This window comes from Salmo salar, chromosome ssa17, assembly GCF_905237065.1.
Source record: "Salmo salar chromosome ssa17, Ssal_v3.1, whole genome shotgun sequence".
In the NCBI taxonomy this organism is placed as follows: Eukaryota; Metazoa; Chordata; class Actinopteri; order Salmoniformes; family Salmonidae; genus Salmo; species Salmo salar.
In genome coordinates, this window is record NC_059458.1 from 61,538,531 (window position 1) to 61,565,419 (window position 26,889).

General features: G+C 42.4%; 2 protein-coding genes across 4 annotated transcripts; both read left to right on the forward strand.

Moving 5' to 3' along the window:
• Window positions 1-659: 659 nt before the first annotated feature.
• Window positions 660-4,447, forward strand: r51a1 (RAD51-associated protein 1). Its single transcript, NM_001140201.1, has 9 exons — window positions 660-789; window positions 1,084-1,130; window positions 1,256-1,400; window positions 2,123-2,229; window positions 2,436-2,528; window positions 2,671-2,808; window positions 2,911-3,096; window positions 3,202-3,354; window positions 3,500-4,447. The coding sequence occupies exons 1-9, from the start codon at window positions 692-694 to the stop codon at window positions 3,625-3,627; spliced, it is 1,095 nt and encodes a 364-aa protein (NP_001133673.1). The 5' UTR covers window positions 660-691; the 3' UTR covers window positions 3,628-4,447.
• A 538-nt stretch (window positions 4,448-4,985) lies between these two features.
• LOC106576264 (dual specificity tyrosine-phosphorylation-regulated kinase 4) lies at window positions 4,986-21,666 on the forward strand. 3 transcript variants are annotated; one of them, XM_014153347.2, is made up of 15 exons: window positions 4,986-5,148; window positions 5,438-5,507; window positions 13,167-13,256; window positions 15,583-15,756; window positions 15,920-16,034; window positions 16,230-16,393; window positions 16,519-16,655; window positions 16,776-16,916; window positions 17,117-17,255; window positions 17,411-17,492; window positions 17,612-17,784; window positions 17,900-17,960; window positions 18,466-18,595; window positions 18,926-19,116; window positions 19,323-21,666. In XM_014153347.2, the coding sequence occupies exons 1-15, from the start codon at window positions 5,117-5,119 to the stop codon at window positions 19,598-19,600; spliced, it is 1,977 nt and encodes a 658-aa protein (XP_014008822.2). In that variant the 5' UTR covers window positions 4,986-5,116; the 3' UTR covers window positions 19,601-21,666. The 3 variants fall into 3 exon arrangements, with proteins under 3 accessions (XP_014008822.2, XP_014008823.2, XP_045555841.1); XM_014153348.2 differs by lacking the exons at window positions 4,986-5,148; window positions 5,438-5,507 and adding an exon at window positions 11,606-12,402; XM_045699885.1 differs by lacking the exons at window positions 4,986-5,148; window positions 5,438-5,507; window positions 13,167-13,256 and adding an exon at window positions 14,151-14,192.
• The last annotated feature ends 5,223 nt before the right edge of the window (window positions 21,667-26,889 follow it).

Sequence of the window (26,889 nt, forward strand, 5' to 3'; positions counted from 1 at the left end):
TGTACAAAACAAAACCTCTCGAATTGTTAATTGATTAATGATTGTTGATTCATCTTTTATTGGCAACAGGTAGCCTAGTGGTTAGAGCGTTGGACTAGTAACTGAAAGGTTGCAAGATCGAATCCCCGAGCTGACAAGGTAAAAAAGCAGATGTCGTTCTGCCCCTGAACAAGGCACTTAACCCACTGTTCTTAGGCCGTCATTGAAAATAAGAATTTGTTCTTAATGACTTGCCTAGTTGACTAAAGGTAAAATAAAAACTATACTTTGGTATAATCTGATCCTAGACCTGTGGCTATAGATTGGTGAAAGTTGTATTTCTTCTCAGTAGATTCGCCTCTTCTCACCATCACACAAGGAGGGTTAGTTATAAATATCTTTGGGAGATCTCAATTTTATTCTCGTTGCGTCCTCTGTCCTCGTCTCCTTCTCATAACACATTGGAGGAGAAAGCCAGAGGTCCCGCCTCTTTGACATTCTTCTCCATTGGGTTTTGAGAGGGAGACGAAGAGAGGACGCAACGATATTATAGAATTGAAAATCTCCCTTTGTCTTACACACGTGAAGAACAAGAAACGACGAATCATCGAATCTAAATCGTGATATTCGTAATCACATTTTCGGGCGGGATGATTGAAAGTTTGTTTTCGTGGACCAGTGACCACTGTTGAAAATCGGCATAGTATGTTTTATGGCTACTTTTATGATACGATCATTAAAACATTTGCGCAATAATATAATTTTGACCATCGCTAAAGAAAAGAAAAGTGATATGGAGCGACCATCTAGGTTTGTAACCAAAGCTTACCTTGTTTTATTAGCTAATCTCCACTAGCTACAGTAACTTGCTAACGTAACGTTAGCCAGTAGTACGAACTGACAAGTAAGTTTATTGCTTTGCTTGATTTTTAGACCCGGAAATCCTAGACCTACATTGGTACATTGTGGGAGGCAACCCGTCTGTCTAGAGAGACTGCCTGATCTTGCAAATCTCGTCACTTATAAGGTGTGTGTGTGTGTGTGTGTGTGTGTGTGTGTGTGTGTGTGTGTGTGTGTGTGTGTGTGTGTATATTTTGTTGACAGGAAGACAAAGCTTGTAAATTATTCAGATTTCCAGGACTTGGCTGATGGTATGTCAAATCCAATGTATTTCATTAATTGGTGGTGTAAATAGCCAGTTGGTGTTGCGATTCCCTTCTCCTTTTATGGTTTGTATGTAATCATGTTTCCCACTGTTTCTGATCATGTGAAACAGATGATGATTTTGCCTCTGTGAAAGCACCACCCAGCAAAAAAGCCAAGGAGTGTGTGAAAGAGCCAGCGCAGGAGAAGAGCAAGAAACCTTCAAACAAGGCCTCCAGTCAAGAGACTGGCTCACAGCCCATAGGCCACAAGGACAGGTAGGAAGTGGAATCAGAAACAAGCAGAAACAACCCTTAAAAGGTTTACAAAACAACACCATATATTCAATAGAATTACTTGTTGTTTCTTTGTTCCTCAATAAATATTTTGTGGAGACAAAAGGTATGAAACATTCTTAACAGTTTTGTAGTGTGGGACAGCAGCTATGCAAACAGAAGCACGCATTCAGAACACAGACACACTGAATGTCTTTGTTGCCCTCAGTCAGTGCCCCTTCACCTTATTCTGCATAGTGACAGATAAACAATAACAAATACCCAGTTGCAGGATGTATTAGGGACAGTGTGTCTAGATGGTGTATGTAATGACATGGTGTATGTAACTCCATAAATCAGTGCTCAAACTCAAATGAGTATTTTAGCCAGACGCGTTGCTTGTGATCTGCCATGCATCAAATCACAAAAAGCCACAACGTGTGGTGAATCATTGGCAAGGTCTCTGAGGCCAGTGGCAGTAGGGGTGTTTTGATGTGTCATGGTGATACAGAGTGACAGTCACTCTGAATGTAACCTTGTGCTCAATCTGCTCTATGTTGATCAGTATTGTCTGTGAAACTTCAGCACTGCAGGTCAGGATGACCAGAATTCAACTACACTACACATATCACGTGTTACATGTTAACTTTGTCACACTTATGTCCCTTTGAGTAGGCCTTTGATGTAAAATATGCTAACATTAGAATTGTACCTGTGTTTTTCAGGAAACCATTGGATGAGAAGCTGTATGACAGAGATTTGGAAGCAGCTCTTACTCTGTCGTTGCTTAAAACCGCAGAGATAAATGAGGAACAATGTTCTTATAATCCAGGTTTGCATTGGACTGTTGATTCTTTACAACTGGTGTTTGAAACATTGCTGTTCAACAGTAAAACAGCAATTTGGAGTGGTTTGGCTCTATGATAGTTTTATCACAATGTGCACACTACATACAGTAGAAAATGGATGACTCACATTTCTCACTCACTGCCAACAATTATTTGCGATTTAATTTTGTTTTATTCTATATATTTTTAGAAAAATATGTCAAGAATCAACCACAAAGAGATGGTGAAAATCTGGATCCATCATTACGCCTTTCCAACTGCAGTGTGGACAGCAACCTTTTGGGTATTTATTTTTAATATCTCAAATGCATGGGTGGTGATGCTACACGATGCTACATGAATCTATTTCATATTATTGGATCCCATGCTTTTGCATCTCACAGTCACTAGTGATCCCTTTGTGATTAGATCATCTCCTCCCTTAGGCCTTGACCAGATCACGAATGATCGGGGATCCCCTTGCGCCCCCTCCAGACAGAGGAAGGCAGCCTCCAAGGCTACAGAGCAGCAAAGGAGCATGCTGAAGGATGGCGATGTGGACTACAATCCCAAAGGGACACCAGGTTGTCATAGCAACCCAATGGCATAGGCTCTTTGTTTTTCTACGTTCCAGGTGTATTTCATGACACACATTTGTTGTATACTGAATATTTCTTTCTATTCAGATTCAGAGAGTGATGCTGATTTCAGTGATCCAGTTGAAAGTGATGATGATGAGTTCACAGTAAAGAAACCAGAGAAAAAGGAAAAAGCCACAGAAGAGAAGACAGCCAAGAAGGAGCAACCAAAAGATAAACCAAAGGAAGAAAAACAGCCTTCAAAACCATCAAAAACCAAACCACATTTGACAGGTACTTAATAGCTTTAAGAACTACGAACTGCCATTTTAATAACTCAATCTCTTTATGCTCCCAGCCTGCAGAGTTTCAATCAAATTGTCCTTCTGTGCCTTACAGGGACTTCCAGTCTAAAAACTCCCACCTTAGGTAGAAGTCCAACTGCCAAGCCAGCCTCCGTGCCCAAGACGTCTCCTGACACTTCTCCTGTCTCCAGACCTGCAGTCTCTGGCAGTCCAGAGGGGGGCAGAATACCCAAGTGGAATCCTCCAGGTAAGACTGACTGAAAGGTCAAGGAGGTCATCGTAATCTCATAAGCCGGTGTAGGACTGCATGTTTGTAAACAAGGTTGTGCCTTGTATTCGGGCATTTTAAGACCCAGTTCACCCATTATTTTTATCATACAACTTGTCATCAGGTCACGTTGGAAGAAGTCCCGACTCATCACAGAGTGCCCCAGTGAAGTCTCCAGGGCAGGGTCTAAGACTTGGACTGTCTCGCATGGTGCGGGTCAAACCCCTACACCCCAGTGTTGCTAGTCACTGACCCCACCTATCTATTAGAGAGGAGCTCTGTGCCTCTCTGTGTAATTGACAGTTGACTTTCAGGATTTCTTTTGTAATCCTCTAGATCTGTCTATTTTAATAAAAGGCATTAGAATTGTACTGTTAATTATTATTAGTCTGGTGTGCTACATGCTCTCCTTTTATAACAGCTCATCTTTTGGACCATTTGACTTCAGAAAGGTCAGTTCCCAACTTTTACTGTTATTCGGCCTACAACAAAACCTTCAGATTTCAAACCCTTTGTGTCTTTTATTATTTCAAAGAGAGGTTTTTGTCTTCTGTCTGTCTTTAGTTTTCACTCCAACATGTAAATGAAATGGTACAATGGCGCGCTCTGCTGGATATAATTATCTTAAAATGCAAAATTATCATTGTTAAAGTGGCAATCAGTTGAATCAATAACAAAGTGGAGACCCTGCCCCTGTTTTGGTAAAAAGCTGAGGGATGAGGCTGGAGAAATGTAACCACTCTGAAATTCATAGGCAAAGCTGTGGATGCAAGGACTGACCATCCGTGATATCAAAACGATCATTTTAACCATGTTTTGAGGCTATATACCCAATGGGCAAAAACTGGTTGAATCAACTTTGTTTCCACACCATTTCAACCCAAAAAAATGTGAAGTTGAATCAACGTGGAAAACTGTTTGGATTTACAAAAAGTCAAGGTATGGGCATTACATATTTCTTTCACCCAACTTTTAACCTAAAACGACATGACATTTGTTGTTAATTTCATGTTAAATTCGCGTTAGTTGACAACTAAACCAAATGTAAATAAAAACGAGAAGTTGAACAGAAGGCTGTGCCCAGTGGGTAGTGTTTGTTTGCATTTAATTGATTTATTGTTTATCTGTCACCAACATTGGAGTAAAACAAAGCTTATTTTAAAAGTAAAATAATGGATGTAGCAACTACAGAATGCCCCTTTATATAACGTTTTGCCTTCATTTTATAAATCCAGTTGAATAGGCTACGTACGTGTTCTATTTGTGTTTAAGGTTTTGTGAATTTTGTTTGTTCAGCGAAAGCTTTGTACAATGTGTAAATATAAAACATTAAATATTACAATCTAAACTATACGTTTTTATGTAGTGAGCATGTTTCCAGTATAGCCTGTATAGGGCTAATGAATTTGTGCAACATCTCCCCTGTGGTATGGAACATTGTGGACAGCTGTTTTTTGAGTGAATGATAATGCTCATTTCTCCCAAAATCAGAAATGGAAAGTGAATCACTAAACATTATCATGATTTTTAGCGTTACATAGTGCGTTGTTTTACGTGTTGATTTCACTTTTAGCGCTGCTCAGTCAACAGCGCGCCGCCGTCAGTCCGAATGTATCTCCATTAAGACATCATGAAATCACAATGACATGACGCGAATGTATGCATAGTCAGTTTGACCATTGCGTTTGACTGAGTTCAATATCTAGTTTACTCTGTTATCTTGCAGCAGTAAACACCGAACATGAGCGAAGGAAATCCATCCAATGAGCGAAAGTAAGTGTGAATTAGTTGTATGACTTTCATTTCCGATTTTGTTTATCAATCTTTTATTTCGTGAATTTGCCTAATTTTCGAGTGCATTTTCTATTTTTTCATTCTATTGCTGTGTTATTTACTCATCTACTGACTGTATGCAAACATCTAAAGGGATAACAGACAAATATGATAAAAAGAACTTGCTCACAAAAGATAATTACACTATTTTTACAAAAAAAAGCCCTGGATGTCAAAAATCTTCAGACTCCTTAAACCTCTCAAGTTGATGACCATTCTGTTTCAATAGGAAAGAAATGAAAAAGAAATTGAAGAGACTTATTGAAAACAGGAACCAACTTCTCCCATTGTTGAAAAAGGTACTGTATTCCTCTTGATATTTACAATATAGGCATTTAGCAGACACTTAGATCAGCCCACAATCCAACAGTCAGATTTGCCTAACAAAACTCCAGCCTTGGATCCAACTGGGCCTACCACAGGAAGAAGGTAAGCTTATCATCAATCTGAAGCCCTACCCCAATCTACTTCCGGCGCCGACAGAGATGGCCGCCTCGCTTCGCATTCCTAGGAAACTATGCAGTATTTAGTTTTTTTTAATGTATTATTTCATACATTGTTACCCCAGGTAATCTTAGGTTTTACTACATACAGTCGGGAGGAACTATTGGATATAAGAGCAACGTCAACTCACCAACATTATGACCAGGAATACGACTTTCCCGAAGCGGATCCTCCGTTTGGCCCACCATCCAGGACAATGGATCAGATCCCAGCCGGCGACCCAAAACAACGACGCCGTAGAAGAAGGGGCAGACGGAGCGGTCTTCTAGTCAGGCTCCATAGACGGGCACATCGCGCACCGCTCCCGAGCATACTACTCGCCAATGTCCAGTCTCTTGACAACAAGGTAGACGAAATCCGAGCAAGGGTAGCATTCCAGAGAGTCATCTGAGACCATAACGTTCTTTGTTTCACAGAAACATGGCTCACTCGAGACACGCTATCTGAGTCGGTACAGCCACCTGGTTTATTCACGCATTGCGCCGACAGAAACAAACATCTCTCTGGTCAGAAGACGGGCGGGGGTGTATGCCTTATGATTAACGAGACGTGGTGTGATCATAACAACATACAGAAACTCAAGTCATTTTGTTCACATGACTTAGAATTCCTTACAATCAAATGCCGACCGCATTATCTACCAAGAGAATTCTCTTCGATTATAATCACAGCCGTGTATATCCCCCCCCCCAAGCAGACACTTCAAGAGGGCCACCATTGTTCCTGTTCCCAAGAAAGCTAAGGTAACTGAGCTAAATGATTACCGCCCTGTAGCACTCACTTCCGTCATCATGAAGTGCTTTGAGAGACTAGTCAAGGACCATATTTACATTTACATTTACGTCATTTAGCAGACGCTCTTATCCAGAGCGACTTACAAATTGGTGCATTCACCTTATCACCTCCACCCTACCTGACACCCTAGACCCACTCCAATTTGCTTACCGCCACAATAGGTCCACAGACGATGCAATCGCCATCACACTGCACACTGCCCTAACCAATCTGGACAAGAGGAATACCTATGTAAGAATGCTGTTCATCTATTACAGCTCAGCATTTAACACCATAGTACCCTCCAAACTCGTCATTAAGCTCGAGACCCTGGGTCTCGACCCCCGCCCTGTGCAACTGGGTCCTGGACTTCCTGACGGGCCGCCCCCAGGTGGTGAGGGTAGGTAACAACATCTCCACCCCGCTGATCCTCAACACTGGGGCCCCACAAGGGTGCGTTCTCAGCCCTCTCCTGTACTCCCTGTTCATCCATGACTGCGTGGCCATGCACGCCTCCAACTCAATCATCAAGTTTGCAGACGACACTACAGTGGTAGGCTTGATTACCAACAACGACGAGACGGCCTACAGGGAGGAGGTGAGGGCCCTCAGAGTGTGGTGTCAGGAAAATAACCTCACACTCAATGTCAACAAAACAAAGGAGGTGATTGGGGACTTCAGGAAACAGCAGAGGGAGCAGCCCCCTATCTACATTGACGGGACAGTAGTGGAGAGTTTTAAGTTCCTCGGCGTACACATCACGGACAAACTGAAATGGTCCACCCACACAGACAGCGTGGTGAAGAAGGCGCAACAGCGCCTCTTCAACCTCAGGAGAATGAAGAAATTCTGCTTTTCACCAAAAACACTCACAAACTTTTACAGATGCACAATCGAGAGCATCCTATCAGGCTGTATTACCGCCTGGTACGGCAGCAGCTCCGCCCATAACCGGAAGGCTCTCCAGAGGGTAGTGAGGTCTGCACAACGCATCACCGGGTGCAAATTACCTGCCCTCCAGGACACCTACACCACCCGATGTCACAGGAAGGCCAAAAAGATCATCAAGGACAACAACCACCCGAGCCACTGCCTGTTCACCCCGCTATCATCCAGAAGGCGAGGTCAGTACAGGTGAATCAAAGCGGAGACCGAGAGACTGAAAAACAGCTTCTATCTCAAGGCCATCAGACTGTTAAACAGCCATCACTAACATTGAGTGGCTGCTGCCAACATACTGACTCAACTCCACCCACTTTAATAATGGTAAAATTGATCTAATCAATTTATCACTAGCCACTTTATATTATATAATGTTTACTTACCCTACATTACTCATCTCTTATGTATATACTGTACGCTATACCATCTACTGCATCTTGCCATCTGATGTAATTAAATGTATCACTAGCCACTTTAAACAATGCCACTTTATATAATGTTCTCATACCCTACATTACTCATCTCTTATGTATATACTGTACACTATACCATCTACTGCATCTTGCCATCTTGATGTAATGTATCACTAGCCTCTTTAAACAATGTCACTTCATATAATGTTTTCATACCCTGCATTGCTCATCTCATATGTATATACTGTACTCTATACCATCTACTGCATCTTGCCATCTGATGTAATTAAATGTATCACTAGCCACTTTAAACAATGCCACTTTATATAATGTTCTCATGCCCTACATTGCTCATCTCATATGTACTATATACTGTACTCTATACCATCTACTGCATCTTGCCTGTGTCGTTCGGCCATCACTCATTTATATATTTTTATGTACATATTCGTACTCATTCCTTTACACTTGTGTGTATAAGGTAGTTGTTGTGAAATTGTTAGGTTATATTACTTGTTAGATATTACTGCATGGTCGGAACTAGAAGCACAAGCATTTCACTACACTTGCATTAACACCTGCTAACCATGTGTATGTGACAAATAAATTTGATTTGATTTTGATTTCAATCCTCTGGCAATTAAAAAATACCATATATTGATATCTGAGTAGCACAGTCTCTGCACAGGCGAATTCTATGCAATGCTGCAGTCCCAAATAATTGAAACAGTAGTCGGTATCCTCTGTGACTGGGATCTGCAGTAGGCTACCTGGGATTTGGGATACAAATAGCTGGACCACTGGAGGACAGGATAGGAAGTGTGGAATGAAAAAAAGCCACCAAGAAAAGAAGAGTGGGAGACTCCCTGATCCAGTGGTGCTAATTCGTTGCATGTAGCATACCCGTGAGAGGAAGCCTGAAACCAAAGGCAGGAATATGAAATGGTGAGAGATGATGAATTCCCTCTCCACGCCATGCACTCAGGAAATATCTATGTGCTACTAGATATGTCATTATACAGACTTCTTTGATCAAATGTCTATTTAGGGCTGCTGGCTGCGGCACGATCTGCCACAAACTCTGGAGCGTACTATCAGAACTCAGCCGGGGCTGATGATGAAAGTGAAGAAAAAGACATGAGCATTGCTTGATTTAAAGTGCGCTTTCATTGGTTCCTATTGGACTCAAAAGAAACATCACATTATACATTTTGTTTCAGGTAACATGCTCATGGCTGTACATTGTTCCCATATGTGGTTACTAATGGTGGCAACCAAAAATGGCCTGTTAGAGCACTGGCCCATTGCCCTCGGCAGGGGGTGGAGGAGGTGACGTAAACCTGTCTTGGCTTACCTAGCTGACATGGAGCCAGACTGCCTGTCTCATCTCCAGCACCATGGACAGCGGACAGGGGAACAGAGAGTGCAGCTCACCCCACCACATGGCGGATGTGCCGACAGATGGTTCAGAGTGGTAGACAACGCAGACAGGTCGCTTACACCGTGTTCAGGGTTTATGGGGGAGTGATAAGCCAAAAGCGTTGGGTGCTCTACAACATGTTATACCTGCTATATAGACAGTCCACTGAGCAGTCATTCATACATGGCGATGGACATTTCTGTTGATTTGTCTGTGGTGTGTGTCCGGTGTTTTCCTGGTCTTGTTGGAGGCATTCTCAACAAAGTATTTAGTTGGAAATTGGAAATGAAGCATCATCTTCTAATCATGAAGGCTACATTTTATTCTTTAAAGTGCAACCCCCCCCCTCATTGTATTTTGTGGAGTTAAATCTCTGTTACAGCACAAAGAAAAGCAAGTATGTGCATTCTCTGACCCCTTGTAGCTAAGTCAAATAACCCACACATTCCCAGAGGAATGAACCTGAAAGGTAGCCCACTCTGTCATTCACTTCCCATTTGTCAGCCACCGGCTGCCTGAGGTGTCTGTCTGCCTGCCTGTCTGTCTGGGACAGTTGTGTCACCACCACTGCTCAGTCAAAAGGATAGAGTTCACTCTGACCAGCAAGGTTAGACCGGTTCTGACCCCTGACAGACAGCACTGTTTAGGGTAAAGCCAGCAGCGCCAGATTAGTCTACTCAAGACAATATTTTGTCTAGCTGTCTCTGTATGCAGATAGAAGCAGATTCAATCTGTGTTATAGTATGGGTCCTTGGGAAAGGCCAGCTGCACAGGCCAAGCCTGTCTGTCCCCGGCCTGTTCTGGGACAAACAGGGCTGATTACTAATGCCTGTTTTGACTTTATTTGGATCAGCAGTGAAGAGGTGGTTGTTATTGAATGCTATTAGTTATTGCTGGATTTACCTTGGACTTGATCATAGAAATTCAAACTGCATGAAGTGCATTTGGTTGGTGTGTGTGTGTGGAGGTCTAAACAATAGAGATGTAGGCTTGGCCACTGTGTTTTAGTTCTATTGCTATAGTTAACACTGCATTGTGCGCTCTCAGGGTTGTGTTGCTATTGATGTCCACCACAGTGCTTATGCTCCTAGCTCTGCTCCTTCCGGAGTGGTTTCCCCTGTGTCTCTGTGGCAGTCAGTCCAGGGCAGGCTACTAATGGGATTTAGCCTGATCTGGATTAGATCAGTGGGTGGTCCCTCCATACTCCCTAGCCTTGGATGCCTCCTACTACTAAAGTTAGAGAATAATCACCCACCTACAACAACACAGGTCTACTGGTGCACTCCATCATGCTACAGGAAAAACATACCTTTGTTTCCACTAGAAAATAAAAAGGGCTATGTTTTACCTTTGCGCAATTGTTTCCAGTTAGTCTAGTGTTATAAGCCAAAAAATAGTGTCAAAAAATAGTGTGGACAATGAGCCTTTGCCCAGTTACTGCAATTGCACTGTTGGGTATAACTGCTACACTGCATTAAGAGAACACTCTTCATAACAGTTATTGGGCTCAGCCTATAGCCATGAACAGATCAAGGCTGGAGGCTTACTAGTGAGGACTGGTTGTGACTGTATATGCTTCTTCAATATTGTGGACTGAAGCTGGAAATCATATCACCATGGAGACTGCAGCTTGTGTAATGGCAAAAAAAACATATGGATGGTATATCAAAGGTGAGAGAAATACACTGGGTAGCAATGGAAAGAAAACAGCTATTTTCTGTCAGCACTGATAAAAACGTGTTATGAAACGACCAGTTATGTAGTCGTGTCTACCCCCGAGATGACTGTCCGTGCCGACGTAGGCTTCAGTAGAACATACTGTACCACCCACGTCACGCTTGGGGTATGTAGGATGAATCATGTGAAAGTGTAGATGGCTCTCCTCCACATCTCAAAGGATTCTCCACTCTGGATGAGCTAGCACATGGTTTGCCTTGATGTGTAATTCACTTTCAATTATAAGGTGTGTGTGTGTGTGTGTGCATTCGTTTTTTACAATACTTGTACCAGAAGTCCTCACAAGAATGGTAAACCAACTAAAATTCTAAGAAGTGAGGGCATGCCGGTCCTCATAAAAAGGCTGTTTTAGGCTAAGGTTTAGGGTTAGGGAAAATAGGATTTTGAATGGCAATCAATTGTTGGTCCCCCAAAAAGTCCTCACAAGTATAGTAAGACATAGCTGTGTGTGTGATTTAAAAACTGATCCAATGATTAAACATTTGATGATTTAGTACAATTGCATTTTTACAACTAAAGATCTTTACAAATGTAAAGCTGTTGTGAATCATTAAATATTCCATGTTTACTGTGGTTATTTTGATGGTACCTTCGTGGGAGACTAAAGTGAAGTAGTAATCAATAACCTCAGATGTGTGGTTGCTACTCAGCAGTGTTGCTCTGAGTTTCAGTTCCCGGACAGTGAGTCAGACACGTGAGCATTGAACCAGTGTAGGTGCATCTCATTCTCTACAGTAGGCCTTCACGATGAGATAAAATACCGCGAAGACTGAACCCAAGGATTTTGGGACTTAAGAAAAAATGGTGTCATAAAGTGGCTAGAGAGGGGATTTGTTGTTGTTTGAGCTTGGTCACAAACGGTCGATGGATTCTGTTTTGCTGGGGGACTTGGCAAATACTGTACATGCTTCTATAGGCTACCAGCTACATAACGGTTTTACGCGCAATGTTGATTCTCATGCTTGGAAAGTTATGACTGAGGAGTCTGCGGAGTTGGACAGTTGAATGAATTGACAAACAATCTATACTGGGAGTCCCAAGGTGTCGCTTGTCGATGTGGAATAAACGGTGACCGTAGAATACCCTAACAGGTGGCTCTCCGACGATATGCGCGTCAGGCTAACAACAGCGTGCACACTCTCCATAATCTTCGGCTGACAAAGCTTTTTCCAATATTACAGTCCGTTCATTACTATTCAGTAGCACTACTCTGCAGTTTCCACCGAGCCCCAACGTCGTTTTGATGCGAAGCGGAATATTGGTTTCTGCGCTTACTCGGGAATAAAATTGAGCCTTGGAATGTTTTCAAGCAGTGCGCTCACGTGGACCAACTAGGAGTGATTATCGATGACAATTGGAATTCACCCGGCTTATAAAGCAATGTTTCCAGAAATTCATATCAAGGTGAGGTATAAATAATGCTATTGCTTTGTTTTATGTAGCTTATTGGATACACATTCAACATTTACTTTTTTGCATTTTGTTTTAGCTCACAGTACTGTATTTGGAAACTCTGTACTCTTTCATCGCTAACTTTAAGTGTACTGTACTGTACTGTACAGACTGTACTGGACAGACAGTAATTAGGTTTGCAATTTCAGAATCAGATGTCAATGCGTTGACATAATTACTCCCATGGTTTCATGGTTCCACTGACCTTCACATGGACTAACCCACTTCAGTCCCCATGATCTACAGCTTGGTGTGCTCAGGAATGGATCATTGGCTTCCTGGGGTGTTCTGGGTTAATATGATCTGTTTGTCACGGCTGACACCTGGCTGGTGTCAGCACTGGATTCACAATATATTTGGGCTACTGCACATTTTTATATCGCAGTATTCAAAAACGGGCATAATGTGTCTACTGTAGCCATATTGGAATACCCCCCCCCATGCATTTATGCAGTATTGTCTACAGCTGCATATGAACCACATTTGAGAATCATCGCTAGTTCTAAAAATACATTGTAATTTAATTAGAACGTTGGCCTTCATAGATTTTCTATATGCGGTCGGTCTGTGTAGCACGTGTGTGTGTGCATGTGCGCACGTGTGAGTGCTGGGGCCAAGCAAAATAATGTGTGCCTATGTGTAGGTGTGTGCACGAGTGTGTTCATCTTCAGCTAGCGCATATTATATGACATCCTTTTCTCGTCCAATCCCCACAGTCAGGGAGGCCCGATGTCTACTCCCAGCAACACAAACTCCAGCCTGAATGCACACGCCTTGGGTCCAGCCGGGCCTACCAGCAGCAGCAGGTAAACCTACTCCCTGGTCCTCCAGTATTCTGCTCTTGTCTGTGGGTGTGCGGGGGAATACGATGACTGTGTCATGATCTGGTCGTGTGGGGGAGTACTATGACTAGTGTGAGCTGTGGGGGAATACTGTATGATGGAACAGCCCAGCCCGCACCTCTGAAAAGATGGAGCAGGGTAGTTAGCACCAGTTGTGAATTGTGGATCCTGAGTTTTAAGATTAAAACCTGTTAGGGCTAGGGGGCAGCATTTGCACGTCTGGATAAAAAAAATGTACCCGATTTAATCTGGTTACTAATCCTACCCAGTAACTAGAATATGCATATACTTATTATATATGGATAGAAAACACTCTAAAGTTTCTAAAACTGTTTGAATGGTGTCTGTGAGTATAACAGAACTCATTTGGCAGGCAAAACCCTGAGACATTTTCTGACAGGAAGTGGATACCTGATGTGTTGTATTACCTTTAAACCTATCCCATTGAAAAACACAGGGGCTGAGGAATATTTTGGCACTTCCTATTGCTTCCACTAGATGTCACCAGCCTTTACAAAGTGTTTTGAGTCTTCTGGAGGGAGATCTGACCGAACAAGAGCCATGGAACGATGATGTCCCATTAGACACCTGGCGCGCGAGTTCATGTTGGGTACCCTCGTTCCAATACGTTATAAAAGAGTATGCATTCGTCCACCTTGAATATTATTCATGTTCTGGTTAAAAAAGGCCCTAATGATTTATGCTATACAACGTTTGACATGTTTGAACGAACGTAAATATATTTTTTCCCCTCGTTCATGACGAGAAGTCCGGCTGGCTTAGATCATGTGCTAACAAGACGGAGATTTTTGGACATAAATGATGAGCTTTTTTGAACAAAACTACATTCGTTATGGACCTGTGATACCTGGAAGTGACATCTGATGAAGAGAATCAAAGGTAATGGATTATTTACATAGTATTTTCGATTTTAGATCTCCCCAACATGACGTCTAGTCTGTATCGCAACGCGTATTTTTCTGGGCGCAGTGCTCAGATTATTGCAAAGTGTGATTTCCCAGTAAGGTTATTTTTAAATCTGGCAAGTTGATTGCGTTCAAGAGATGTAAATCTATAATTCTTTAAATGACAATATAATATTTTACCAATGTTTTCTAATTTTAATTATTTAATTTGTGACGCTGACTTGACTGCCGGTTATTGGAGGAAACGATTTCCTCAACATCAATGCCATAGTAAAACGCTGTTTTTGGATATAAATATGAACTTGATAGAACTAAAAATGCATGCATTGTCTAACATAATGTCCTAGGAGTGTCATCTGATGGAGATTGTAAAAGGTTAGTGCATCATTTTAGCTGGTTTTATGGTTTTGGTGACCCTGTCTTTGACTTGACAAAACATTACACACAACTCTTGTAAATGTACTGTCCTAACATACTCTAAATTTATACTTTCGCCGTAAAACCTTTTTGAAATCGTAAAACGTGGTTAGATTAAGGAGATGTTTATCTTTCAAAGGGTGTAAAATAGTTGTATGTTTGAAAAATTTGAATTTTGACATTTATTTGGATTCAAATTTGCCGCTCTTGAAATGGACCTGCTGTTGATGGAGTGCACCACGGGTGGCACGCTAGCGTCCCACCTAGCCCATAGAGGTTAAAAGTCATTTTCCTTATCCCAAACGATTCAATGTTCATAATGGTGCAGAGGTAACTGTCTTCGGTACCATGTTGCTATATATAGCTTTTTATGAATAATTAATCTTGCAGATACTGCAGTAAAGCCCTGGAGATTAAACAGTGCATTCTATAAATATAAACTCCCCTCTCAATTTGGCAGCGCTGTTTCAGTTCAAATCGATAAGGCCACGAGAGCCATACTACTGTAACTACAACACAGCTCTATCCTTCAGTCAGAGGTGATGCCCTGGTGTAGCTTAGCCTTTTGGGCAGCTTTTGAGAGGATGTGTTACATAGAGTACCGAGAAAGACCAGCAGCCTTTAAACAAGAGAGAGTGAAGGAAAAATACATAGAGAGAGAGAGACTCTGAGTCAGGCTGCAGTGAAAGCTTCTGTCGAAAAGCAGACCTCCAAGGCTTTAGACCCTGCTTCACTCTCGCCCTTGCAGGTAACTCTATGCCCTTTCTGGGCACCACAGGCTACTTGCTGCCTCATTATTGAATCAGCAGGAAAACTAGAAACACCCAGTGCCTCAAACCTCGTTATGTAACAACACCTGTATTATCTCTGTTTGATTTAACCTAGATGACCCTCTAAATGTGGGTCCTTCTCTTTCTGCCGCCCTCTCTCTCTTGTTCTGGCTGTAGAACTGTGGCTCGGGCAAAGGCACTCTGCCTAAGCTGGATGCTAAGCCCTTGGTTGTAAACAATGCCAAGTACCATCACCAGTCCGAAAGCATCCTGCCCCACATCACCAGCAAGGGCCTGCCAAACACCTGTGATAGGCAGCTTTCAGTAACCAGGCACCAGGAAAGCTTCCAGGTGAGTCCTTGTTACAATTAGGCTAATCTCTTGGTATTATGTACTTAGAGCCTAGTACATTGACGCAATGAAACATTCCACTGAGAAATTCTAACAGTGTTAAATTGTTACCATGCAAAACCTCTGAAACTAGTTAATTTCCTGTATGTTTTGTAATTAACAGGATGAGAGATTACGGCGCTCCACAGTGGAGAGTCTGCCAGAGTCCATCAACAGGAAGAACAATCGGGAGCAGGAGAGGAATATTGAGGGGCACAATCTGCCCATGTCTCCTGCAGGTGTGTGTAGGCTAAGGGTAGGACTAGGCCTGAGTTGGAGAGTAGGGAAGTATTGGTGGAAGTTGCTGGTGTTGGCGTTTAGTATTGGCAATTCTAAAGGAGAAAGAGTTTTTTGTCCCTTGATCTTATTTAATCAGGAAGAAACAAATGCAATCTGGGATTTGCTGACAGGAATTTCCTTTCCCTCCTATACAGAGGTCCTGAAGGCGTTCAAAGATCGTCTGACGGAGCATGAGCAGGAGGAGATCATGGACTACTCCGAGGTCTGGTACCTGGGCCTGGATGCCAAGAAGATGAAGGGTTCCCCCAGCCTGCCACACAACTCTGGCTACGACGATGAGAGCGGAGGCTATCTGAAGGTAACAAAAATGGGCACAAAGATGGCAGTAAAGAAACTCAGAATTTCAGAACCAGTTTTAGTGCCATATAGAGTTTCAGTTTTTGCAGTATTGCTTTAAAGTAAATTATACCCTTTTCTCTGCAGGTCGCGCATGACCACATAGGCTTCCGGTTTGAGGTGCTGGAGGTGATCGGAAAAGGATCCTTCGGACAGGTCCTGAAGTGCCTGGATCACAAGACCACTGAACTTGTCGCCATCAAGGTCATTCGCAACAAGAAAAGGTGACTAACACCGCTAGCTAGCATATTGTAGTACAGCTGGGTTGTCAAATACCAACCTTTCACTAATAACATGCTATGACACATGTTATAACACTGCTTTTCTGTTATGATTGGCTGCAGGTTCCACCACCAGGCCATGGTGGAGTTGAAGATCCTGGATGTGTTGAGAAGGAAGGACAGAGACAACCAACACAACGTCATTCACATGAAGGAGCACTTCTACTTCCGGAACCATCTCTGCATCTCCTTCGAGCTCCTGGGGTAGGTTTGACGGACACTGACACTGTAGGGCCAAAGATAAGATCATATTCAGAAATACAATAATACCTTTTTGTTATTTGTTGATTTAGTTCAGGAGAGAATACTTCTGCTATATTTCATACACAGGAGGTAAACATGTAGTATTAAGATTATTTGCCCATTTAAATCTAACGGATGTTTGCTTATCTTTGACCGTGCAGAGTGAACCTGTACGAACTCATCAAGAAGAACAACTTCCAGGGCTTCAGCCAGATCCTGGTGCGCCGCTTTGCCTACTCCCTCCTCAAGTGCCTGCAGATGCTGCACAAAGAGAAGATCATCCACTGTGACCTGAAACCGGTATGACCCCTAGCCATGACCTTTAACCCCTAACAACCTTAACATTACATAATGAAAAGTGAAGCATATTTGCAAACATATTCCTTGTTGGTTCAGTTTAATGGTGCCACAGGAGATGGAGAGAATGTGCTCATACTTGGGTGTTTATTTTCCAGGAAAACATTCTTCTGTCACACAAAGGCCAAGGCAACATTAAGGTCATTGACTTTGGCTCCAGCTGCTACGAGCAGCAGAGAGGTGAGTGTCTTAGTTTGTATGTTTTCTAATGTAAGGTTAGATCAAGTAGACGAACAGGGGGCACAACCTCATTATAGTATCACATTATAGCATACCTAATTCCTGGCTCTCCTCCACAGTTTACACCTACATCCAGAGCCGCTTCTACCGTTCCCCAGAGGTGCTCCTGGGCCATTCCTACAGCATGGCCATCGACATGTGGAGCTTTGGCTGCATCCTGGCTGAGCTCTACACTGGCTTCCCCCTCTTCCCTGGGGAGAGTGAGGTGGAGCAGATTGCCTGCATCATGGAGGTACCTACCTAGTACCTACTCATGCTCTCTTTGTTGATGGCTCTTTCAACCTTGTGGTTTGGCGAGCAACGTTGATGTATTACTCACTCTGTGTGTTTGTCTGATTTGTTCTCAGGTGCTGGGAATGCCTCCAACTGATTTCTTGTCAACAGCGACCAGGAAAAGGCAATTCTTTGGTAAGCATTGTTGATCTAGTCACATGGTTTTCTCTTTGACTGTTCGATGGAAATTCTGTTTAACTGAGACCTTTCACTTCTACTGATGTACCAATAGGATCACAGTTAAATGTATACATTTCTGATGTAGGGATTTGCATCAGTTTAGTGTCAGAGGGTGTTTAAGCAATAAGCCTGAGGGAGGGTAGTATATTGGCCATATAACACAGCTGAGGGCTGTTCTTATGCACAACGTGAAAGTGAGTGCCTGAATACAGCTCTTAGCTGTGGTATATTGACCATATACCACAAACCCCCGAGGTGCCTTATTGCTATTATAAACTGGTTACCAACATAAATAGAACAGTAAACAAGTATGTTTTTGTCACAACCGTGGTATATTGTCTGATATACAGACGGTTGAAATGCTGTTTCAGCCAATCAGCATCCAGGACCCAAACTACCCAGTTTATAATTCTTAGTAAGAGATCCTCTTGTTGATTAATCACTGGTTGTGATTGTGCAGATTCCAAAGGCAACCCCAGGAACATCACCAACAGCAAGGGGAGAAAGAGACGGCCCAACTCCAAGGATCTGGCCAGTGTCCTGAAGACCAACGATCCTCTCTTTCTGGATTTCATCAAACGCTGTCTCACGTATGTACTGTACACCTGTCAATAACACAGCCATAGAATCACCCAATCTCAAATATTACTAATAGTAAGGAATCATGTTAAACTGTCAGGTGAAGTGAGCCCTCTTTCGCATTATTATTGATTTAAGATTATTTACCCTTTACTCCTCCAAGTGAGGCCCATTGAGATTGAAATCTACAAGGAAGCCCAGTGTGTGGTTTTACCTCTGGTTCTCTCTGGGAGAATCAGGGACCTCTGATTTTCTCATCCGATCCGTTTTGAGAAGGAGAGAGGACGCGAGGAGTATGCAATTGGGATTTTCCCTCTGACTGACTCTCTTCTCTCTGTCAGGTGGGACCCTAAGAAGCGCATGACGCCCGACGAGGCCATGCAGCATGAGTGGATCCAGGAGGCACGCTCCAGCAAGTTTCGGCCCAAGACCCGCACGGTGAGAAGGCCCAGTGAGAGCCTCAGCAACGTGGAGAACAACAACAAGATAGAGCAGCATATTTCCCACAAACCAGCCCTTATCAACAGGATAGGTAAGAGGAGCAGTCATCTACCATACTACCATGCCTACCATGCCTCATATGTATGTGTTTACATGTAAAAAAAAAATAAAAAATCATCTGCACTAGGCATTTTTTTGACTTTGAGAGTGGCAGATTGACACAAAGACTAAATTGACTCCACATCTCTGTGATTGACATGAAGTGACAGGCATCTTACTTCCCCCTCTCTGACGCAGTTGACAAGGCATTCTCCAGCCCGTTCTCCAACGCCACAGACAGGCCCAAGAGAGAGAACTCTGTGAAGCTGGCGTCCGCCGAGCGCTTGCATCCGATCGGGGCTTCGGCTGAGGGCCAGATGGGCGAGGGCAGGACCAAGAGCACCAGGGCTGTTAGCAGCAGCAAGCAGGAGGTACCCAGGGAGAGATCAGTCCACATCGTCATCAGACCCCCGTTGGAGCACACTGCGGACAGGGACAGTCTGGAGCACCAGCAGGGCCTGTCCCCCATCACATAAAGGCCCCAGGGGCAGAGGGCTTAGGGCTGGGAGGGCGTTGAGGGGAGGGGGGATGCATAGGTCACATGAGGGTTAATATCAGAGGTCAAACATAAGACACATTAATAACATGAAATGGGGGTCATGGTTGGAGTATATCCTGTTTTGTAGATGTGGGTTATCAATTTGTTATATTTGTGCTGCACTATAGAATTTATTTCCTTGTCCAATCATATGTTTAGCGCTTGGACTCTGTCTAGCTGCAGGAGACGTCTTTGGAACACAGTCTTTGGTGGGTCTTCTCTGTTATGTTGGTCTTCTCAGCAAATGTTGGTCTCTGTTATTGCAGTAGTCACAAATGGGCTTACTGCATCTAGAATGTGGCCACATTCACTTGTCATAAGCTTGGAAAGTAGCACAAGTCACTTGCATTAGTTTAAAATGGGCTCCCTTAGCTTAGAACCCAGATCAATGCCCAGATTGGCCTGTTTTCCACTCTCGGTCTAGCCAGGTTAGGCCAAGCCACATTTACTGTCATTTTGCCAGAGGTATAAAGCTCTTTGAGTAGGCTAATTCCCTGCACGTTTTCTACTGGCATTGACATTTTGGCTCTGACAACACAGACGTCTGACCCGAAATATACACAGGTTAAGCCCCGCCACCTGTTTGCACTGAAATACGCATGGCAAGCCCAAGGAGTTGCCCGTGCCATGGATTTGATGTTTAAGGCTCTTAGCAGCACAAAGCATCTCCCATGCACAGAGATGATGGTGATAGTGGAAAAACGTAAAGCTCTAATGTGCACAAACTCATCTGGAGATTACTCAGAGTTTACCTTGTTTATGGAGTTTGACTTTGACTCAATAATCTGTGGTTGTTGACCATAGTATTATTGGTAGTATTTCGTTACTAGTTTATTATGAAAATTAATAAAACCCTAGGTGTTACTGAATAAAATTACAATCACTTATAAGTCAGAAGAATCGCTGTCCACCTGACACCAACTTTTACCTCAAAAACAGGGCCCTCAAGTGGTCAATGAAAATGAAAGTTATTTTCCTGACCTGAAATGCCTAGCTTGGACTGGGATTGGATGGTTTGATATTCTTCATACGTCATTGTCATGTACAAAGTTTCCCAGTGTCTACAAAACAGGAATATTCTGACCAGTGATCCTCACCACTTGTTATTCAAATGTGCCTTTCAGCATCCAAAGTGACTTCCCTCTGACCCACAATGCATCATCTGTTTTTTACTCAAACAATCTTCATTTTTAAAAAGCTCTTAATTCCTCATCAAAGCAGTTCCATCTATTTTGATTAGCTTCTCTTACCTTGACAAAATGACAATTTTCTACAATGTTGAGCTTTCTTCAATAAAACCTGGGCCAAATGAAGGAGAGTAGATTTTTTTGTTGTTCTCTGTAAACTTATTTTTAAGGAAACTGGTACTGATGCTTTTCACTTGCTCCAGTTAGAGAAAGTAATTTTAAAACAGTGTTTATATTTGTAACATGATCAGGAATGGAACAGATTTCCATTTTAACAGTACATAATTGAATGTACATTTTACACTTTTGTTATGATTAAGTTATTTGTTTAAGGTGTGACCTGTATATGAAATATTTGTGGTAATATATCTCAAGCACTGTATGTGTACATAACCAGGTCACATTGGCAATGTCTCAATGAAATATATGTTTTTTACCATGTTTCAATTGTAATTTTAATGATTTTCTTGTTTATTTTTCTGTGCTCACTGAACATTGTTATTTAAGAGAGGCCCACAGACATTAGCTGGTGCCCGTAATGATGATATTGTGTGATGTACTGAATTACTGTTTTGCTATCTTTCTCTAAGTCAGTATAATAGCATGCCAGGACATTGTTGATTTTATTGTACTGTACTAAAACAAAAAGAAAGTGTGTGCATTCATTTCAACCAAATTATTTCACAATCAACCATTGGGGTCTATTTGGAAATAATTCAATTGAGGGCATTCCACCTGATGAACTGTACATTGATGCGAAAAAATGAATGAACATGTAATTGAATGAACATGTAATTGAATAAATTGGTGTTTTATATTCCTTGCCTCTGCCCATTTGATTGGACCTTTGATCATTTTGATGCTGTGTAACTCAAATGTTCAGCTTATGAGTTGATGAAACGATAGCAACATATAGCATTACCATGTAGGTAGAGTGAGGGGTAAACATACAGGCCAGAGGAAGCAGAGAAGGTATGGTGATCACAGAGTTAACAAAGTATCATTGTTCCCTACCTCTATTGATCATACATTCTATGTTCAAGCCTCATTTACCAGACAGGGTCAGTGGTTAACCTTGTGCATCCAGACCCTCATGCTGCTTGGTTTGAGCTCTGAGAGCAAGTTAGACACAGGGGAAATTGAGATATACTTCAATGCTCCATTCAGCCTGGTCTCATAGACTAGACGTAGCATACTAAAAGTAAATCCGGGATCCTGAAATTTGTATGATATGTTACGTTTGGCATGGTTACTTACGACAGAAGGTCTCTTAAGGCAAGAACAAAAGGAGGGTGGTTGGTTGAGTGCATAATGTGAATGTCTAGCAACCCAAAGGTTGTGTGTTTGAATCTCATCTCATGGACAACTTTAGCATTTTAGCTTTTTAGCTACTTTGCAACTACCTACAGTACTACTTTTTTAGCTACTTTGCAACTACTTAGCATGTTAGATAACTCTTCCCCTAACCTTAAACCTTTAACCTAACCTTAAATCCCAGCCTAGCTAACGTTAGCCACCCCTAACATTAGCGTTATCCACCTAGCTAATTGGAATTCGTACATACAGCCAAGACCATCATTTTCAGAGAGCCCCACCTTTGCAGCCTGTAGTATTGTGGCTTTCAACATTTATTCCTAGGCCTCAACAATGACTTGAATGCCAAATGAACGGTTGGATTCATTAAGTGTATGCTTTTGACCTATTCAGTTGTGCAAATATTTTAAAAAGGTGTTGGTGAGTGGCAGCCAGGTATGGTGCACCTCACACTCCCCCCTTTCAGCGGAGCCTGGATCTTAGTCGGAGAGTGAGAGAGGAAGGCCGTCCTGTCTGCATCCCCAGGCTGAGCGCTCACACGCAGAGGGATGATAAGGCTAGGCTGGGTCCGAGGGCTGGCCACTTTGCTGGCCATGGCTGCTGGAATGCTCTACATCACATCCATTAAGAGGGAGGTTCATTCTCATGGGGAAAGACTGCAGAGGGCCAATCAGGATGACTCGGTCAGGGGCCAGGACATGCTCAAGAGGCTGGAGAAGATGGAGGCTCACATCGAGAAGTTGGGTAAGTCTCAATCTCCTTAATTTAACTGTGACTTACCTGGAAGGGAAATGCCAGTAACTCTGTCCACATACTCAGTGGTGTAAAGTACTGAAGTAAAAATACTTTAAAGTACTACTGAAGTCATTTTTGGGGGTATCTGTACTTTACTATTTATATTTTTGACAACTTTTACTTTACTAAATTCCTAAAGAACAGAATGTACTTTTTACTCCATACATTTTCCATGACACCCAAAAATACATTTTGAATGCTTAGCAGGACAGGGAAATGCTCCAATTCACGCACTTATCAAGAGAACATCCCTTGTCATCCCTACTGCCTCTGATCTGACGGATTCACTAAACACAAATGCTTTGTTTGCAAATTATGTCTGGGTGTTGGAGTGTGCCCCTGGCTATCCGTGAACAATTTACAAGAAAATTGTGCCGTCTGGTATGCGTATATAAGCAATTTGAAGTTATTTATACTTTTGATACTTAACACATTAATTTTGATACTTAAGTATATTTAAAACCAAATACTTTTAGACTTTTACTCAACTAGTATTTGCTGTGTGACTTTTACTTTTACTTGAGTAATTTTCTATTAAGGTATCTTTACTTTTACTCAAGTATGATAATTGGGTACTTTTACACCACTGCACATACTGTACAGTGCAGATTTAGAGGGGAGGGTTTGGGAATACATTAGAATCTAGCCTGAGCCTACATGTAGAGTTGATCCCAGTAAGTTACTTCACACTTCACAGTGATGATTGTAAAAGGGAATTTGTTCTCAGTTAAATAAAGGGTTTAAATGAACTAATAAAGTATTAAATAAAATAATCATTTTAGATTGTTCTTTAATCCTGTATACTGTTGCTTGTTGAACAACATTTGTTAATATTTTGATCTACCAACTTCTGTGTGCCACATTTATTACAGTGTGATGAACATCTGTCATGTGTGTCCACAGTGAAGTCAGTCAACAACGAGATCAGTCTGAAAGAGGGGCAGGCTGTGAAGGGTCCCGAGGTCAAGAAGGAGAGGAAGGTGGTGAAGAAATTGTACAAAGAGATGTCTGGAGATTGCCCCAGGGGAGGACACTTACTACCAGCTCATCATTCAGGAGTGCAGTGGGCAGCACTGGTTAATACGGAATGTGATAAAAGACTTCTGATACACAGAGATAGTTAGGCCTACTGTACCAGAGACAATACAGCAGGACTATAGGAGTTATGCTGTGATCATAAGCATGTGGGAAGGTGGTATTTACTACATACGACTGGTAAAAGTAAACTTGAACGTCCCTCCAACTGGTAATTGCTAGAGGGAAACTCGTCTCTCATCCCTGAGCTCCGACATCTCCCAGATGCTGACATCTGACGTCACCTATTAAGGAAACTACCTTTTTAACAGCATTTTCAGCCATTAAATGCAACAACAAAATATTATTTACAAAAAGCAATCTATGAATATGGTTTTTGAATACACTTTTTAATTTTTACAAACATGGTAGCTGTACTTAAAGTACAGCTACCATGGCGGCAACAGAGATGGTTGCTTCGCTTCATTCAGGTCCTTAGAAAACTATGCAGTTATTTGTTTTTTTGTGTATTATATATTATATGGTTAACTCCGAGAAAATATCAAATGTTATTACATACAGCCGGGAAAAACTATTGGATATAAAAGTGATGTCAACTTACCATCATTACGACCAGGAATACGTCTTTCCCGAAGCGGACCCTTTGTTCGGACCTCCAACCTGGACATTCAATCTTATCCCAGAGGCCAACCCAAAACAACGTGGTCGCCGCAGGAGAGGCAGAGGGAATGGCATTGGAGGGCCTCAGACTCAGAAGTCAAGCACACCATCCACCGCTTCCGAGCATATTACTCGCCAATGTCCAATTTCTAGATAACAAGGTGGATGAAATTAGGGCACGAGTTGCCTTCCAGAGAGACAGAGATTGTAACATTCTCTGTTTCACGGAAACATGGCTCACTTGGGATATGTTGCCAGAATCAGTACAGCCACCCGGTCTCTTCACGCATCGCGCCGACAGAAACAAATATCTCTCTGGTAAGAAGAAGGGCGGGGGTGTATGCCTTATGATTAATGGCTCGTGGTGTAATTACAACAGCACACAGGAACTCAAGTCCTTTTGTTCATGTAACACCCTGGCCATAGAGAGGGGTTTTTGTTCTTTATTTTGGTTAGGCCAGGGTGTTACATTGGGTGTGCGTTCTGTTCTTTTTTCTAGGTTGGTTTGTTTCGTTGATTTTGGCCGTGTGGCTTCCAATCAGGCACAGCTGTAGTTTGTTGTTGCTGATTGGGAGTCACACATAAGTAGCCTGTTTTTCCTTTGGGTTTTTGTGGGTGATTGTTTCTGTCTAGTGTTTTCTGTTTTGTTCATGTAGGACCAGACAGGACTGTTTGCTGTCGTTTCTGTCGAGTATTTTGTTTATAGTGGTTCATTTGATTAAATCTTTAAAATGAAAACACATCCTCCGCTGCATCTTGGTTTTCTTACGACGACAGCCCTTACAGTTCACTTGACCTAGAATTCCTTACAATCAAATGCAGACCGCATTATCTTCCATGAGAATTCTCTTTGATTATAGTCACAGCCGTGTATATCCCCTCCCCCCAACCAGATACCTCGTCGGCCCTGAAAGAACGTCACTGGCAGAATTCTGGATCATTGCTACTTGATGTTCCGCGATACATACAAAGCCCTCCTGCGCCCTGCCTTTGGCAAATCTGACCATGAATTCATTTTGTTGCTCCCAGCCTATAGACAAAAACTAAAAACAGGAAACGCCCGTGCTCAGGTCAATACAACGCTGGTCTGACCAATCGGATTCCACGCTTCAAGATTGCTTTGATCACGTGGACTGGGATATGTTCCGGATAGCCTCAGACAACAACATTGATGTATACTCTGACTTGGTGAGCGAGTTTATTAGCAAGTGCATCGGAGATGTCGTACCTGCTGTGACTCTTAAAACCATCCTGAACCAGAAACTGTGGATTAATGGCAGCATTCACGCAAAACTGAAAGGGCGAACCACTGCTTTTAACCATGGCAAGGCGACCGGAAACATGACCGAATACAAACAGTGCAGCTATTCCCTCCGCAAGGCAATCAAACAAGCAAAGCATCAGTATAGAGACAAAGTAGAGTCGCAATTCAACGGCTCAAACACGAAACGTATGTGGCAGGGTCTACAGTCAATCACGGATTACAAAAAGAAAACCAGCCCTGTCGCAGAAGTCGACGTCTTGCTCCCAGACAAATTAAACAACTTCTTTGCTCGCTTTGAGGACAATACAGTGCCACTGACACAGCCCGCTACCAAAGCCTGTGGCCTCTCCTCACATTAACATCTGCTAACCATGTGTATGTGACCAATACAATTTGATTTGATGGTTGACGCAGCTTGTTGACAATTAGCCAATCAGCGTTTCTCAACGAGTTAAAAGCACGTGAATGCATCCAACTGGTAATTATCACCTTACCACTTCTTTATGAACACAGCATTATCATCATGCTTTGAAAAGCCAATCAGTGGTCAGCAGTGAGATGACTGTGTGATCTTAGTTAGCTGCTGGTTGGACATAACTTCATGGGGACAGATGTTCTCCTTGGTCCTGAATGTAAATGCAAAGAAATAATAAATATGATTTCTATATTTATGCTAATTTGTGGCTTGTTATTGATGATAAGAGGGTCATAGAATATTTGTCTGCATTTACATCATACAGCGCTGACTTGACATCAGTGTAGTTTTGAAGAAGTCCTGTCTTCAACTGCTCAGGGATTTCTCTATGAGTTCTCAGAGATTAACTTATCCCATGCATGCCCAACCCTCTCTCCTACAGCTGCGGTGGCAGTGAGCTATATACTTTATAAAGAGATATGTTAGCTGTGGTTACCAGGACATAAAACTACTGTACTACTTTCTCAAACGCATGCTTTTCACTACTACAAATTAGG

Coding starts and splice junctions, on each gene's coding strand:
- r51a1 (NM_001140201.1), top strand. CDS start 692: ATGGCTACTTTTATGATACGATCATTAAAACATTTGCGCAATAATATA. Junction 1,401..2,122: donor CCCATAGGCCACAAGGACAG/GTAGGAAGTGGA, acceptor TGTGTTTTTCAG/GAAACCATTGGATGAGAAGC. Junction 2,230..2,435: donor ACAATGTTCTTATAATCCAG/GTTTGCATTGGA, acceptor ATATATTTTTAG/AAAAATATGTCAAGAATCAA.
- LOC106576264 (XM_014153347.2), top strand. CDS start 5,117: ATGAGCGAAGGAAATCCATCCAATGAGCGAAA. Junction 16,035..16,229: donor TCTGCCCATGTCTCCTGCAG/GTGTGTGTAGGC, acceptor CCTCCTATACAG/AGGTCCTGAAGGCGTTCAAA. Junction 18,596..18,925: donor TTCATCAAACGCTGTCTCAC/GTATGTACTGTA, acceptor TCTCTCTGTCAG/GTGGGACCCTAAGAAGCGCA.